Source organism: Trematomus bernacchii, unplaced genomic scaffold, assembly GCF_902827165.1.
Source record: "Trematomus bernacchii unplaced genomic scaffold, fTreBer1.1, whole genome shotgun sequence".
NCBI classification, from domain to species: Eukaryota; Metazoa; Chordata; class Actinopteri; order Perciformes; family Nototheniidae; genus Trematomus; species Trematomus bernacchii.
The window spans coordinates 12,388,692-12,404,294 of record NW_022987739.1 but is presented as its reverse complement, the minus strand read 5'-3'; the positions used below and the strand labels follow the sequence as shown (position 1 = coordinate 12,404,294).

Below are 15,603 nucleotides of genomic sequence, written 5' to 3'. Positions count from 1 at the left end.
GGCCGAGGAGGGCGGGCCATGGAACGGGCCGTCGGAAGGGGGCCGCAGGAGAGGGTAGGGGCCCCAACGAAGGCGAGGGCATCCCCACCGGAGGGCGGGTGGCGGGCCGGAACGGGCCGTCGTCAGGGGGCCGCAGAAAGCAGGGTCGCGTCGTGGGGACAGGCGTGAAACACCCGGAGGTCCCCAGCAGGGAGGCGCGCTGCCCGGCCGCAGGCGAAGGCACAGCGGCGGCGGGCACGAAGTCCTCGGGAGGAAGGAGCCGTGTCCCCGGGAGGAAGGAGCCGTGGACAGGGGAGAGGCCAGATGGGGCGCCGTCGAGGCGAACCGTGAGCCGCGGTTAGAGGTGAGGCCAGGCAGGGTCCCGAAGCGCGCCACCCACAGGCCGATGAAGGCATGGGCGACGTCCGGAACCGCCGAGGCGAGGGAAGAGGCGAGACGGGGTCCAGAAGCGCGCCACCCACGGGCCGAAGAAGGCGTGTGTGACGTCCGAAACCGCCGTCGAGGTGGTGAAACAGCGAGAGGGTCCACACGAGGCCGACCAGACATGGTCGAACCTCCTCTCAGACACCAGAAAAAAAACTCAAAAGGTCGTCCTGTCCACGATCAAAAACAGGTGGGCGAAATTGTGAGAGGATCCACACGAGGCCGACTAGACGTGATCGAACCTCCTCTCCGGCACCACAAAAAACAAAATAAAAAACCAGTCGGACGTCGATAGCTGTCGTTAGCCGTCGAGGCCAGCCGATCTCGACGGCCGGTAGTCGCTGTCGTCGTCGTCCCCGGAGCCCCTGCTAGGCGGCGTGCCCTCACCAGGGAAGGTGCTGCAGCGAGCAGTGGCAAGCACCTCGGGGGAAAATCGCGGGGCGGCTAGGAGGAACCGGCAAGCTTCTTCGGCCAAAGCGTGGGGCTCAACACTAGCCGTGTTAGCTAGCGCAGCCTGGACATGCAGCAGCATGTCCCGAAGAAACAGCACCACGAGGTAGAAGTCGGGTTCCTCCATACCTAGCAGGTCGTGCATCGTCTCCCCGTAGCAGGAAGGCTTGCTGCCTTCCAGTGCCGAGACGAAGCGGGAATGGCGAGCGACGTCCTCAGCCATTCCGCGGGGCGCACCGAGCCTCAGTCCATGTGCACGTGGCAGCTACGGACGTCTCCAAGAATCTCCGGCATTCCGAGAAAAGCTGCGCTTTTTGCCGTGTTCGATTCAGCCTCGGATCCTTCGCGAGACTTATGTCAGGGTCACCAATGTAGTGCCGAGAGAAGGGAGTCGGAGGCGGTGCATCGGAGGTACAAATCTGGCTTTATTGAGGAGCAGAAATCGACATGCTGTCGGGTCGAGCCGAGAAGAGTAAGAGAAAGTGAAAGAGACACACACACAGTAGGTACCCCGGAGGTACCGTCAACATATATGTCCGGGCGGAAACAATACCCCCAACCTGTAGTTCCATGATTGGATTATGTAACCCCAGTGTATGAATCAGTGATCGCTACAATATCATCTTACTTCATCTGTTCATACATTGTACCAAGAATATTACACAACAATGAACTGAGTAACAAGGAGTGTTTTTATATAGCTATTTTCAAATATAGTTAATAATCTCCTCAACAAATCAATTGTTCCAAACCCTGATCAACTTTTCAGGAGGCTACAATACTTGCCACATGATCACACTTTTCTAAGAGCAGAACATCAGAGCACTGAAGTGACAGTGTCTGTGCTTTCATAGATTTACCACGCAGACATGAAAACCTGTCACCAATCAATTAGTTTCATGTTATGAAACAGTCGTAAGATTCTCCTAACTGTAAGTGCAACTGTCACAACTGTCTCCTGGGACATCACAACTGTGGCATGTCTGGAAAACTCACTGAAGTATCACATTTGAGCTTCAAAACCAAGTTATTGGGTTATTGTGTGTTGTGTTAATTTGCCAATGACAGCAAAAATCAAATGTTAACACTATCAGCTTTAATTAAATAATAAATTATGTTTTGAACAAAAAAATAATAGTAAAGAGATTTGAACTTATTGTTTTGCAAATAAATAATTAATATCTAACGTCTATCTATCTATCTATCTATCTATCTATCTATCTATCTATCTATCTATCTATCTATCTATCTATCTATCTATCTATCTATCTATCTATTTATACATCTATCTATACATCTATCTATCTATCTATCTATACATCTATCTATACATCTATACATCTATCTATACATCTATACATCTATCTATACATCTATCTATACATCTATCTATACAGCTATACATCTGATATCTATCTGTAGTATGGACAGTCAGTCCTCCTGACGCAGAGATCCATCATGAGAAACGGGCACCGCCCAGCGCGCTGACATTAGTCCAGACACAAGTCATGCTGCTGAGGACTAGCAATAATCTTTGGGGCTACAGAGACTCACAGGAGGAACTATAACTGTAAGTACCCTACACTTAGTTATTTATTCAAACCAACTTCATAAAACCAAATGTTTTTGTAACGTAGCAGCACGCTATATTAGAGTGGAGAGAGCTTCCGTTTTAAAGTAACGGGACATTATTTCCGATAAAAGTAAAATATGTTCGATGAGATTTCAGCAAATCTAATTAGGATAATTGATTGTAGGCTATATCATAAAATGTTATGATAGGTCGGAAAAACAACGCTCCTGACCGAAAAACCTGGCTATTTCCACTTTTACTTTCTTCTCAAAAAGTAGTAGGCCTAGTTGTAAGAAAGTTGTTTTTTATATTGTCCTTTCTTTATAGTTAGCTATTGTAACCGTATAGTGATACAAGTTATAATAGGCTATAATGTTATAAATATGTCCTATTGTAAGTACAAATTAAATGTCACCTGATCAAATAACGACTTCCTTTTCATAAAAAAAATTAAAATGAAAACTATGGTTTCACATGAGGTTAACTATTTAGACTCTTGAACAAAAAGTAGGCTACCAAAACAACGATGTAAAACATTATTTTATAAGTAAGCTAAAAGCATTCACAATATCACTTAAGTAAAAGTAATTAAGTGTTAGCCTCCTCTGCTGAAAGAAAACAGCTTAGATTGACCAACCCTTGATTTCATCCAAGATTATTTTATCAGCAGGGGAGCAGCTAAATATAGTTAGTATTGATAGTAAAAGTATTAGTTATGCAGTAAAATATGAATATATTAAATGTATAAAAATACATAATTATTCAATATTACTTCATTTATATAACACAATCAACAGAAAAGCAATTGAAATCGAATAGCTCATGTTTAACCTGATCTTAAGTTCTAGTAATGCTTACTAATGCATCAATGTGTAAGCTGCATTTTAAAGTTGTATCAGATTGATGTGGAGCTTTCCAGGTTTATTCAAGACTTCATATTTTTTGTTATATTCATGTTGATTCAACAACATTCAGAGTATAGTTCTCCAATTCTAAATTCTTCAACTTTTTGCTAATTCAGCAGCATATTAAAAGGGAACCTAGACCAAGGCGGTTTTTTCACACCTTTGTGCCTGTGTGCATGGCATATGAATAAATAAATATAATAATAAACTGTATTTATAGCTAGTGTTGTGGCTAGTCAGAAGAGAGCTGTGTGTGTTAATTGAACCTAGTGTAATGCATAATATTTTGTAAACCAATCATATATTTTGTATCTTAAATCTGAAAAAGAAACTGCAGATTTAAGAATTTAAAAATATAAAGTTAAATATTTAGTCCTTTAGTTCATTTACTTAGTCCGCGTGTAAAATATCCTGTTAGTTGTCTTCCCGTCAGTCTGTGTCTTTCGTCACTCTAATGACCACTTTCATTGTAGAAATTCCATGGCAACCACAGAGAGGCCAGATCATCACTGCCTGAATGGCTCATCCGTCATTAATCAACTCAAAGTAAAAGCAAAGTTATGAGGAAGCTAGGGGGGAAAACACCTAGTATATTATTAACAGCAGAAAAGAATGACTGAATTCAAGACCTCCTACAGTCTTAACAAAATACAAACAGTATAAGTTTGTCGACTACCATGATATATGATTTAAAAACGTTTTAAGGAAGAAAAATACTTCACAAAAGTCCTACCAGCTCTCATATTGACTGTTTACCCATTGTAGTGTATTGTTAGGTTTCATGCAAACAGTCAGTTGTGTGTCTGCATATTTCCCAGTGGATTAACAGGGTGAGGCTAGTGTTTTGTCATTTGACTGTTAAGGTTAATGTTTGGTGGACCCTCCCCATTTCTTCTCATGTTTTTCTGTAGGCCTAATTGGTTTGTGCTGATGTTTTAATGTCTGACATCATGTATTTGTCACATATTCCATCCATTTTGAGGAGACATGACAGCATTAGATTTGTTTCCGCCCATGTGCTGGTTTAGTACAGCATGTAGGGATTCTGTGGGGCAGATGCCAAGCCACCTCATGTCTGCTTTGAGGCACCGTCTGCTCTCTCCTGTTGCTCTCTGCTTGTTATTCAAAGCAGTAATATGAAATGTGTGAAAGCTTCATTAAAGGGACATTCAGCTTCTCTGTGTTTTATATGGTGAGTGTAAGCCAACATAGTCACTACTGTATGTAGTCTCAAGTCAGGTAAATACAATCTCCTATCAACAGTAAATGCTCAAAGTCTATCCTTCTATTTGCAATATAAATAATCTCAAAATTAACTCCATCATCTATATTCCTGCCTCTAATTTAGAAAAACATGTTTCAAACCACCTTCAGACTGTTTGTGGCATCTCCAACATTTACATTTCAGGAAGATCAACAGGCTACCAAACTAGATACTAACTACTTAATGCTAAATACTGATAATTACACATTCCAGGAACTTTATGATATTTAACTTCTGATAATTCTGATGATTCAGAATGCAAAACCTTAAGTCTTAATAAATAAGACTTAAGGGGACACTTTTATAGGCCAGTGATATCTGTGAGCACAGATACATCAGCCATTTAAACCCAATCCTTATCGTTTAGGTTCACATTAACTCACTTAAAGGGGACCTATCATGCAAAATGCACTTTTGTACGTCTTTTATACATGAATATGTGTCCCCGGTGTTCCAGGGAACTCACCAAGTGTCAGAAAACACAACCCTCTCTATTTTCCTCCATACCCAAATCTCTAAAAAAGGGGCTGCAACGGATCTGATAAAAACTGATCCAGATTTGAACACTGTCCTGACGTCAGGACAGTGGCGCTACGGCTATTGGGCCAACTCCACCAATCAGGAGGAGACAGCCACGGCCATTGCCACTCGAAAGCGCTGGAGACGCTGTAGTACATATGCCAGGCCTGTAGATGGTGCTGTTCTCACAGAATCAGCCCTTGCAAAAACAGAGCTAACATTTTTCAAATTGAGCGAAATGAGGCATGGCTAAAATGCATGATCTGTTTGGTATTTTGAAAAAAAAAAAGTATAAATATGCCTTATATAGGTATGGTCCTACACTCTATTATTCAAATATAGCATGATAGGCCCACTTTAATTATGTGGAGAATATAAATAAACATTGTCAGAGACTCAAGGCTGTTTTTTTTAATTCACATTTTGTCTTTATCAAACGGCCGAATTGCTGTGATTAAATCTGACTTGGATCATCTCCTTGGAAAATAAAACTGGGGTCAGTTTAGCATGATATAATATGTTTTAATCAGCTCCTGGTTTGCTTTGGCCTTCAACATTATGCATATTGAACTGATACAGTGTGGCAGTGGCTGCAATGCCCGAGGACGGGCTATCCATGAACTTAACTAAGGAATTAACAACCAATTAATCATGTTACTTATGTCATACAGTTTTGATAATAACACTGTTTTGTTTTGTCACTACAGAGATTCAAGGATGAGAAACGTCCGTGCAAAAGCTCTCTTGCTGGCAGGAGTTCTTGGTCTGTTTGTCCTCCATCTCTGTAAAGACTTTATTGACAACAAAACCTTCAACCTCGAAGAAGATGTGAGGGAAGATAAACATCAAATAAGGCAACTGATACAAAAAAAACCCTATGTGTATTCCTGGCCAGCATGTCAACAAAATATGTCTGCCGCCAACATCACAGGCTTCAAAACTCTTCCTCAGCACATCCAAGACTTTCTCTATTATCGACACTGTCGCCATTTCCCCATGCTACTGGACCTTCCTGACAAATGTGGAGGAGCTGATAAATCGGCAGAAGTCTTCCTTCTGCTGGTCATTAAAAGTTCCCCTGGCAACTACGACCGTCGAGAGGTGCTGCGTAAAACCTGGGCTAAAGAGAGGCTACACAATGGTGTGTGGATCCGGAGGGTCTTCATCTCAGGGACCACAGATACTGGTTTTGAGAAAGAGAGACTGAACAAACTACTCAAGGTAGAGCAACGTGAGTACAATGACATCATCCAATGGGACTTTCATGATTCATTTTTCAACCTCACCTTGAAGCAGATCCTCTTCCTGGAATGGATGGAACGAAACTGTCCAAACGCTCGCTTCCTTCTGAATGGTGACGATGACGTCTTTGCCCACACAAACAACATGGTCGAGTATCTCCAAGGCCTAAAGGACAACGATGGAAGCAAACACCTCTTTGCTGGCCATCTGATCTATAACGTAGGGCCCATAAGAGCATCTTCGAGCAAATACTATATCCCAGTGCAGGTGCAGGAGTCAAACTCATATCCCTCTTACTGTGGTGGTGGGGGCTTCCTCCTGTCTGGTTATACAGCTATGGTTATATACAAGATGTCTCAGTCCATTACCATTCTTCCCATTGACGATGTTTACATGGGGATGTGTCTGGCCAAAGCAGGACTAAGTCCCGCTTCTCATATGGGTGTGAAGACAGCAGGACTGTCCATATCTTCCAGAAAACTCGATGTTTATGATCCTTGCTTTTATCAGGATGTTTTACTGGTGCACAGATTCCTTTCACCTCAATTGTATCTTATGTGGAACAGTTTAAATGATCCTAGTCTGGAATGTGGTCCAAAAAAAACCTTAAGCAGTACCAAACTGTAGCTTACAGGCTGTGACAGAAGCTGATTGACTCTTTGTTTCCTGCACCTGCTCTTGGGATGTTAGATCAGGTATTACTTTCCATCAGGAGAAACCGTTGTATACCATTGTCCAGCTGCAGGCTAAAGCATTATTTTGTCATCAAATCTGATTCAAATGCAGTAGTGTAGATTTGAGCTTTCACTGGATTTACAGGATGCAAAGTGATGACAATTTTGACAGATATGAATGTAAACTGTAACTTGACTAGAGAGGAACAGGTACAGAAGAATACAACATGGAGAACCTTTTCTAGTTTCAGTATGTGCCTGTTTATTTTCTTCACAAAGAGAAGAATAAATGTTATTTTAAACCAGAAACCGTTGTCAAAATTGCCAAAGGATGTTCTGGAGAACAGTTGATATAGTGTGAAATCTTCTCTCTTAATATTTATATTGAATAAGCTATATGTAAAGGGGTCTTTAATTAAAATATTCATGTAAGATTACTGTAGGAGAAAGTTCATTTCCATGTTTTTAAAATGTGTCTGTTAGATATCCATTCTATTTTCCTGCTGCTAAGAAAAGGTTATATATTGAGATGTTTTATCATCAAACTTGTATTTGATTTTATACAAAAGTAGTTTGTATATATATAATCGTGTTGTTTAACCTTTTTCAGGGTAATCCTGATGTGCACTATGTATTTACACATCTAGGCGAGAGCCCTGTGCAGAGCACTGTATACATTCCAACACCAATAAGTCATTTTTTGCACTTCATCTCAAATTAAAGAAAATGAATGGGTAGCTCAGATTAAGGACACAGGACCTGTTTGCATAATATTGCTAACCTGTAGGAAGTTCCTGTTTAAAAGCAACAGGTTAATAATCAGCCAGAGAACATGAAATCAGATTTGCTGAGTACCAAACAAACCAAACTTCTCTATAAAGTAGCCATCAACTCACAGAGGAAATTAGTGTTTCTTCCTGTCCAGTTTCTATGCAAGATTCACCATGTTTTCAGACCCAATACTCTCTGCAGGGATGTTTCTTGCCATTGTTTACTTGTAGTTTGGTGAATGTTTTGACTTCTTACTGTGTTTCTGTCATAGAGATGAAACTGTATCACAAGTACCAGCCTAGTCAGAGTACAATCCAAAAAAGTAAGATGATAACTTGTTTGTGGATGTATAGAATTGGGTGGTAGGGTTTACAGTATAACTTTGGTTTCTACAGGGAATATGGAACTGTGGTGCCCTCTATTGTCCAAAATATGTTACTGCAGTATGACTATACAATCCACAAATAATGAACATGTTACATACAGTACAGACCACAGTTCAACTAAACCGTACTTACTATTGTACCTCGATGAAGATATGTAGAATTACAATGTTTCAGGATAACTGTTCTACTGATGACAGTAACAGTAGTCGGTTGTTTAATATTTGTATCTCATTGTACTTCAGCAGTGATGTTATTTGTCATTTTAATTTTTAAAGAGAACAAGGAAATATAGGGAGGCTTCTTGTGGACAAAGAGAAAAAGTTTGTCACTTTTCTAATATTTTTCTAAGAAAGACAAATTCCCTTTCAGCTGAAATGTTACATGTGAGGATTGTGGCACTTTATGTATGTTTTTCTATTGGATTGCCTATTTGAAGTTTTCTATTTATCTAATTTAATAATTATTAACATACGTTTCATTGTATGTGCAGGGTGGAGGGGGCTTCTGAAATTGTATAAAGACAATAAAGCTGAATCTCAAACTTTAAAGAAATAAAAAATAGGAAAAACATATTTGTACTGATTTTAAGAAAGGAGTTGAGTATGTATTAACACACAAAAGAAATGGGCACAATTTATACAACATCCGTGGAATACACAAGTTATGGAGCAAAGGTTAGCGGTATGGTAATGTCTATAAGGAGACCAACACACACATACACATTACACAGATATTTCATCAAGTGGTGCCTTTTTTACACAGTATGTAAAACATCTTGGATTAATCACTCAGGAACATTTTACGAAATTACATTAAACATGTGCAACGGCTGAATGTGGGTTAGGCATGAATGAAAATCAATTACATTACATTTCTTAAGCTGATGCTTTTATCCAAAGTGAGTTACAACTCGTGCATTTTAAGATTAAGGATTTCTCAAATCAATGAATATATCAACAGAAGAGCCTGGACACCTTCTTCAGAGTTGGACTGCCCAATGTGAAGAAGGTGTAGTAGTAGCCCAGTCAACAGAGTTGGGAGAAGTACTCAGATATGTACTTGAGAAAAAGTAGAAGTACCAGAATACTATATATATAGAGTAGGAATACTCTGTTACAAGTACAGTAGAACTTCATTCAAAGTGTTACTCAAGTAAAAGTACAAAAGTATTAGCATCAACATATAAGTACCAAAAGTAAAAGTACTTATTATGCAAATTCTTCATTTCAGAATCATTATATGTTTTTATTATAATTATTGATAATTAAAGTGTTATCAAAACTGGTAAAGGTGCAGCTAGTTGTAATGACTTTGTATACTGCAGGATTGTGAATGTTACTCCAGATGTAACTAAAGTCTTATTTAAGTGTTTTTTATATTTCACAAATCGTTAATCCAACTCTGCAAAGTAACTAATGTAGGCTACACAATGAATGAAGTGGAGTAGAAGTACTCAAGTAAGTATCTCAAAATTGAACTTAAGAACAGTTCTTGAGTACATGTACTTAGTTACTTCCCACCTTTGCTAGTCATTGTTATTTTAATTTAATATTTGATTACTTATTCCATATCTTTTTGGTTTATGCCTCAGTTATAGTTAGTTCAATATACAGCATTGTAAATTAGATGTTGTCTCAATGTTTTCATCTGGTTAAATAAAGGTTAAATACAATAATAAAATAGTATTTTCATCCAAGAGTGAATATTAGATTTTCTTAAATAATCGTCTTTAAGAGCTCTTATTTTTAAAGCCTGTGCTCTTATTTTGAAGCCTTCACTCACTTTCCGACTTATAATTAGGATGGCGTCGCAGAGGTCTCATTAGTTATCACAGGAAGACGCCAGAACAGTTGTATTAAGCTCTTTATTAGTTTCAAGTTGTGTTACCCTAGATCTGATTGGATCATCATCATCAACCTGCAACAATCAACCCTTCAAACAAGGTAAATAAATAACACCATGCATCACTATTGTTTTACTGTTTGGTGTGCATAGCGTGTTGAATCTCTGCTGGGCGTCTGACTGCAAGGGACATTTGATTAGATACAAAAGGGTCTACCATGCTGCTCTGAATTTGAGCTGAAGGCTTTCCAGCAAACTGTGCTGCTCTAAATTGCAAGGTATCCACTTAAGAAGCAACAGCCCCCTCTGCTGTTTTTGAACAGAAGTGAAAGAGAAGTCATTTTTAAAGATCTCCTATCATGCTATTTTAAGGCATATATTATGGGTATCAGATATATACAAATATATAAAAAACATATCTATGATGTGTTTTGCTCAAAATACCAAACAGATCATGCATTTTAGACATCCCTCATATCCCTCTATTTCAGCCCTGTTAGAGAATGGCTGATTCTCCGCTGGCCCCGCCCCCTTTTGAATTCTGTGAAGAGCAGGCTGTCTGCTCATGTTCCAAACCACTTCAAGGATTATTTCTGAAACAGTATGGAGCTCAAATGCTTATTTTCTTGCGGGTTTACTACAAGGTGAGTTCTTTTTTTTATTTCCTGCTTTTTTACACATACTCTCTCCAGTACAGGTTAGCTCTGAGTGTTAGCGATGCTTGCTAATGTAAACAAAGATCATTACGTCCAAAACACGTCGGGCATTGTTTCTGATAGCGATGTTTCTGATAGGGCCGTGGGTGTAAAGCCAGCCCACATTTCCGATATTACGTCATATCGGACACAAATCTGGTTTAGCTCCATTGTACCCCCGTTTTTAGAGATGTGGGTACGGAGGAAAAGAGAGAGGGTTATATTTTCTGACACTTTGTGAGTTCCCTGACACACCGGGGACACATATTTATGTATAAAAGACATCAGAAAGTGCATTTTGCATGATAGGACAGCTTTAAGACATTTCTTTAAAGGTCCCATGTCATGGCCATTTCTACTGATCATAATTCCATTGTTGAGGTCTACTGGAATAGATTTACATTGTTCAATGTTCCAAAATCACATTGGTTTTCTCATACAGCATCTCTGTATAGTATATTCACTCTCTGTCCTACACGCCTTGTTGGAGCTCCTGCCCCCCCCCCCTCCCTATGAGCCCACTGTGCTCTGATTAGTCAACCACCGTTACAGCTGGACATCAGTGTTTATGTGTTACAATGGCGTTTGTTAGCAACCAGAAAATGACACCAGTAATGACAAACAGATGAGAATGCTGCGTGGGGTCTGGGTGCCGTGTTGGCGGGACGTTGCGGGGCTCGCTGCTCCGCCCTTGTGTGTGTGTGTGTGTGTGTGTGTGTGTGTGTGTGTGTGTGTGTGTGTGTGTGTGTGTGTGTGTGTGTGTGTGTGTGTGTGTGTGTGTGTGTGTGTGTGTGTGTGTGTGTGTGTGTGTGTGTGTGTGTGTGTGTGTGTATGCAGAGCTCCGCGGATTGGTCCATTTGGACCAATTGGTCTAGCGTTACGTCACTGTGACCAGGAAGAAAAAAATGGAAAAATAAAAATCTCCAACGAGGCGTTCTGGGGCAGCATAGACAGGTATTTTCTGTGTTAGAGTTTTACTCGCTACAGGGTGTACTTTGAGGGTTTGTGACTTTGCAGACCATTTACATGCAGAAAAAGCTACATAACACACAAGGGGACGGGTAATAACCAGAAAAGCATATGATGGGACCTTTAATGTTGTTTGAGTATCAAATTACTTGGTATTCTCTTTTATTTATTTATTTATTTCCATTATTTTCCTGAATTTGTTTTCGATATATTCATTTCAACAAATGTTTCTCATTAGTACCGTTTTTTATCTTGGCAAGTGACCAGAAGCTTTGTAGGAGAGTATCCTGTCAGCACGGGTTAACTCAACAAAGATAAGCAGCTCTGTTCAGTGTTCAGCTCAGTGTTATTTTTTATCTTGGATATTGGACCTTTTACAACCCTGCTTTTATAGGTCTGCTAGTTAAGAGTGTAGCAGATCCCAGGCCAAAGGTCAAACATTAATATTCTTTTTCAACACTGATGTCTATTCAAACACAGGCTTTATAGCATTTTGTCAAGCAAATAGAGTTTGTCTATATGCACCTTCTTTTTTTATTTTAATGTTTTGTTGGACATACATATTCAACTTTTTTGCGTCATCTATGTGCATCTTAAAAACTACAAAAAAAACGACTTCCTTTTTAAGAAAATATAATGAATAATACGATTCTCTTTACAATAGAAGCAGAATAAAGAGAATAACATAAACCCGCATTTAAAACAGTCCAAAAACATTCGAACACAAAGTATTTTTTATAAACGTCTTCATGTATCACACAGCCAACCCTGTTATCACTGCTATCAACATATTCATTGTTGCATTTAAGGGAGCGGCAGCAAATGAACCCTTCATACCAGCAATCACTTCCCACTAGCCATCATGCTCTACTTGTCGAGGGAAATAGAAGAGTGGATTCATTTTTGATAAAAAGCACCAGCGAAAGCGTCAAATCCAAACACAGCTCAACACATTTAAGGTTTGTACAACTTTACTTTATAGTAATCATCTAAGTGTTGCTTTGTTTAATAAGAACTAAAAGTTGATAAAGCAATTGTAGAAGTAATTCAATGCTCCCAGGTCAGATATGTGGCGGTTTTAGAGTTTACAGTGAAAGAAGGTTTAAATTAAGTCTTTACATAAATGACTGATGTGTTAAAAGAAACAGTTTAAAGTCAATTTCTCTATTAAAATGAATGATAGAATATATGAGCCTTTCCTCAACTTTGAATCTTGAAAATCTCCCTTTACAATATAAGTAATGGTGAATTATTACGAGTTAAAAAAGTAGTCAGTATGTGTCAGATAATTATTTTGAGATATACAGGGTTGCTATTTCTCTTAAAAATGACAGACTGGGATTAATCAGTCCTCTTGACTTATGCTGCATGGAGAGAAAAGTAATATGGTTGTTCTTTGAAGGACTTTCAGAGTTTCTTGCCTTTTTATTATTTCAGTTAAAGGTGGGGTAGGTAAGTTTGAGAAACCGGCTCGAGATACACTTTTTGTTATATTCCATGGAATGCTCTTAAAAAGTGCTTTGACAAAAAATCCATAAAAAAATGTCATCTGTGGAAGCCGTAGTACTGTAAAAAGCACGACCAATCATTTTAGCCGGCCCAGCTAAAATAACTGGATGGCCTACCTGCCTGTCAGCCTTCCATCTGTGCACAAACTTATCTCGTGCCCTCATTGGTCATGTGCGCGTTCGTGTGTGTTGGAGGAGGGGCTCTGTAAGGAAGTGGCAGATTTTTTCCGGCTGTGTATTTTCAAATTCTAGCACACTCGAGCTGGTTTCTCCAAAATTACCTACCCCACCTTTAATCACTGCTGACCTCATGATCAACTGTTACCTCTCAGTTGACTCTAGTTTTACAAGCATTTAAGGAACTTAAACATTAGTTACTGATTAACTTGCTCTTGCAATCTGTTCCCTACATACTGAATACTGCAGTCTTCATTTGGCTATTTATTTACTAAGAGCTCTCATAAAATCACATTATGAAAGTATAAAACATATGGAATCTCATCTGTAGGCTGCCATTCACTTTTAGACTATATAAAGTCCAGTATATTGAACTGATGAGCTTCTCAGCACAAGCTCACTTCTCAAACCTTTAGGCCACCACTGCTTAGATTAACCTTTTATTCTTAGTTATTACTCTGAATATTATCAGCCTATTGTTACTATACAATAGGTATAGACTTATTGCTCAAATGTATTCTAATGTTCATACTGCTGTGAGACTTGTTGATATAAAAAGTGTTTTGTTTTGCAGAGAGTGAAGAATGAGAAAAAATAGGACAACAGCTCTTCTTATATGTGGAGCTTTTGGTTTGTTGGTTTTCAATCTCTGGAAAGGTGTTTTGACTCACCATACATCCAACCACTTACAAGTTAAAGTCAGAATGGACGACAGTCAGAAGGAGTCAACCATAAAAAAAAACACCTATGTCTATTCCTGGCAAGAATGTCAACAAAATATGTCTGCCGCCAACATCACAGGCTTCAAAACTCTTCCTCAGCACATCCAAGACTTTCTCTATTATCGACACTGTCGCCATTTCCCCATGCTACTGGACCTTCCTGACAAATGTGGAGGAGCTGATAAATCGGCAGAAGTCTTCCTTCTGCTGGTCATTAAAAGTTCCCCTGGCAACTACGACCGCCGAGAGGTGCTGCGTAAAACCTGGGCTAAAGAGAGGCTACACAATGGTGTGTGGATCCGAAGGGTCTTCGTCTCAGGGACCACAGATACTGGTTTTGAGAAAGAGAGATTTAACACAATTCTCGAAATGGAGCAACGTGAGTACAATGACATCATCCAATGGGACTTTCATGATTCATTTTTCAACCTCACCTTGAAGCAGATCCTCTTCCTGGAATGGATGGAACGAAACTGTCCAAACGCTCGCTTCCTTCTGAATGGTGACGATGACGTCTTTGCCCACACAAACAACATGGTCGAGTATCTCCAAGGCCTAAAGGACAACGATGGAAGCAAACACCTCTTTGCTGGCCATCTGATCGCGGGCAAAGGGCCTGTGCGGAAGAAAGAAAACAAATACTATATCCCAGTGCAGGTGGAGGAGTCAGAGTCATATCCCTCTTACTGTGGTGGTGGGGGCTTCCTCCTGTCTGGTTATACAGCTATGGTTATATACAAGATGTCTCAGTCCATTACCATTCTTCCCATTGACGATGTTTACATGGGGATGTGTCTGGCCAAAGCAGGACTAAGTCCTGCTTCTCATATGGGCTTTAGGACTATTGGACTGCGCTTGCCTTCAGCAAGTAGAGTACAGAGCGTAGATCTATATGATCCTTGTTATTATAGAGACCTCTTACTGATACACAGATTCTTATCAGCTAGAATGTATTTCATGTGGCATAAACTAACTGATCTGAATTTAAAATGTGGACCTTGAGAATATGATTCCTTGACTTGTGTAAACATTATATTATACTGATTTGTGTGATCGTTGGAGAGTCAGTTCAGTCAGGTTAATCTAAAGCAGGGGTCGGCAACAGGCGGACCGCGGTCCGGATCCGGACCCAGACGCCGACCTATACGGACCTGGACCTATAATCAGTACATTAATAGGGGATTTCTATTTTGACGGGGCGATTCTATTTTAGAAAGAAAGAGACAAGTGAGCGATACAGGGAGAGAAACACAGAAGAAGAGACGAGAGAGCGGCAGAGAGAAGCAGAGAGGAAAGTGAGTGAAGAGAATAATTAGCGATACAGGGAGAGAAGCGAAGAGGAGAGTGAACAGGCGTGTTAGCGGCAGACAGGGAGAGACAAATAATTACACATGGCGCTCTCCAAGAAGAGGATAGTGGACAGTGAGAGCAGAGCTTTTAACCCTGAGTGGACTCATTCATGTTCATCCTGCCCACTGGGAGC

General features: G+C 39.9%; 1 protein-coding gene across 2 annotated transcripts; it reads left to right on the top strand.

Moving 5' to 3' along the window:
- The first annotated feature begins 2,357 nt into the window (after window positions 1-2,357).
- LOC117496023 (N-acetyllactosaminide beta-1,3-N-acetylglucosaminyltransferase 3-like) lies at window positions 2,358-15,180 on the top strand. 2 transcript variants are annotated; one of them, XM_034147692.1, is made up of 3 exons: window positions 2,358-2,443; window positions 5,842-6,379; window positions 14,514-15,180. In XM_034147692.1, exons 2-3 carry the CDS (start codon window positions 5,852-5,854, stop codon window positions 15,120-15,122), a joined length of 1,137 nt encoding a protein of 378 aa, XP_034003583.1. In that variant the 5' UTR covers window positions 2,358-2,443; window positions 5,842-5,851; the 3' UTR covers window positions 15,123-15,180. The 2 variants fall into 2 exon arrangements, with proteins under 2 accessions (XP_034003583.1, XP_034003582.1); XM_034147691.1 differs by lacking the exon at window positions 14,514-15,180 and having other exon boundaries at window positions 5,842-8,992.
- The last annotated feature ends 423 nt before the right edge of the window (window positions 15,181-15,603 follow it).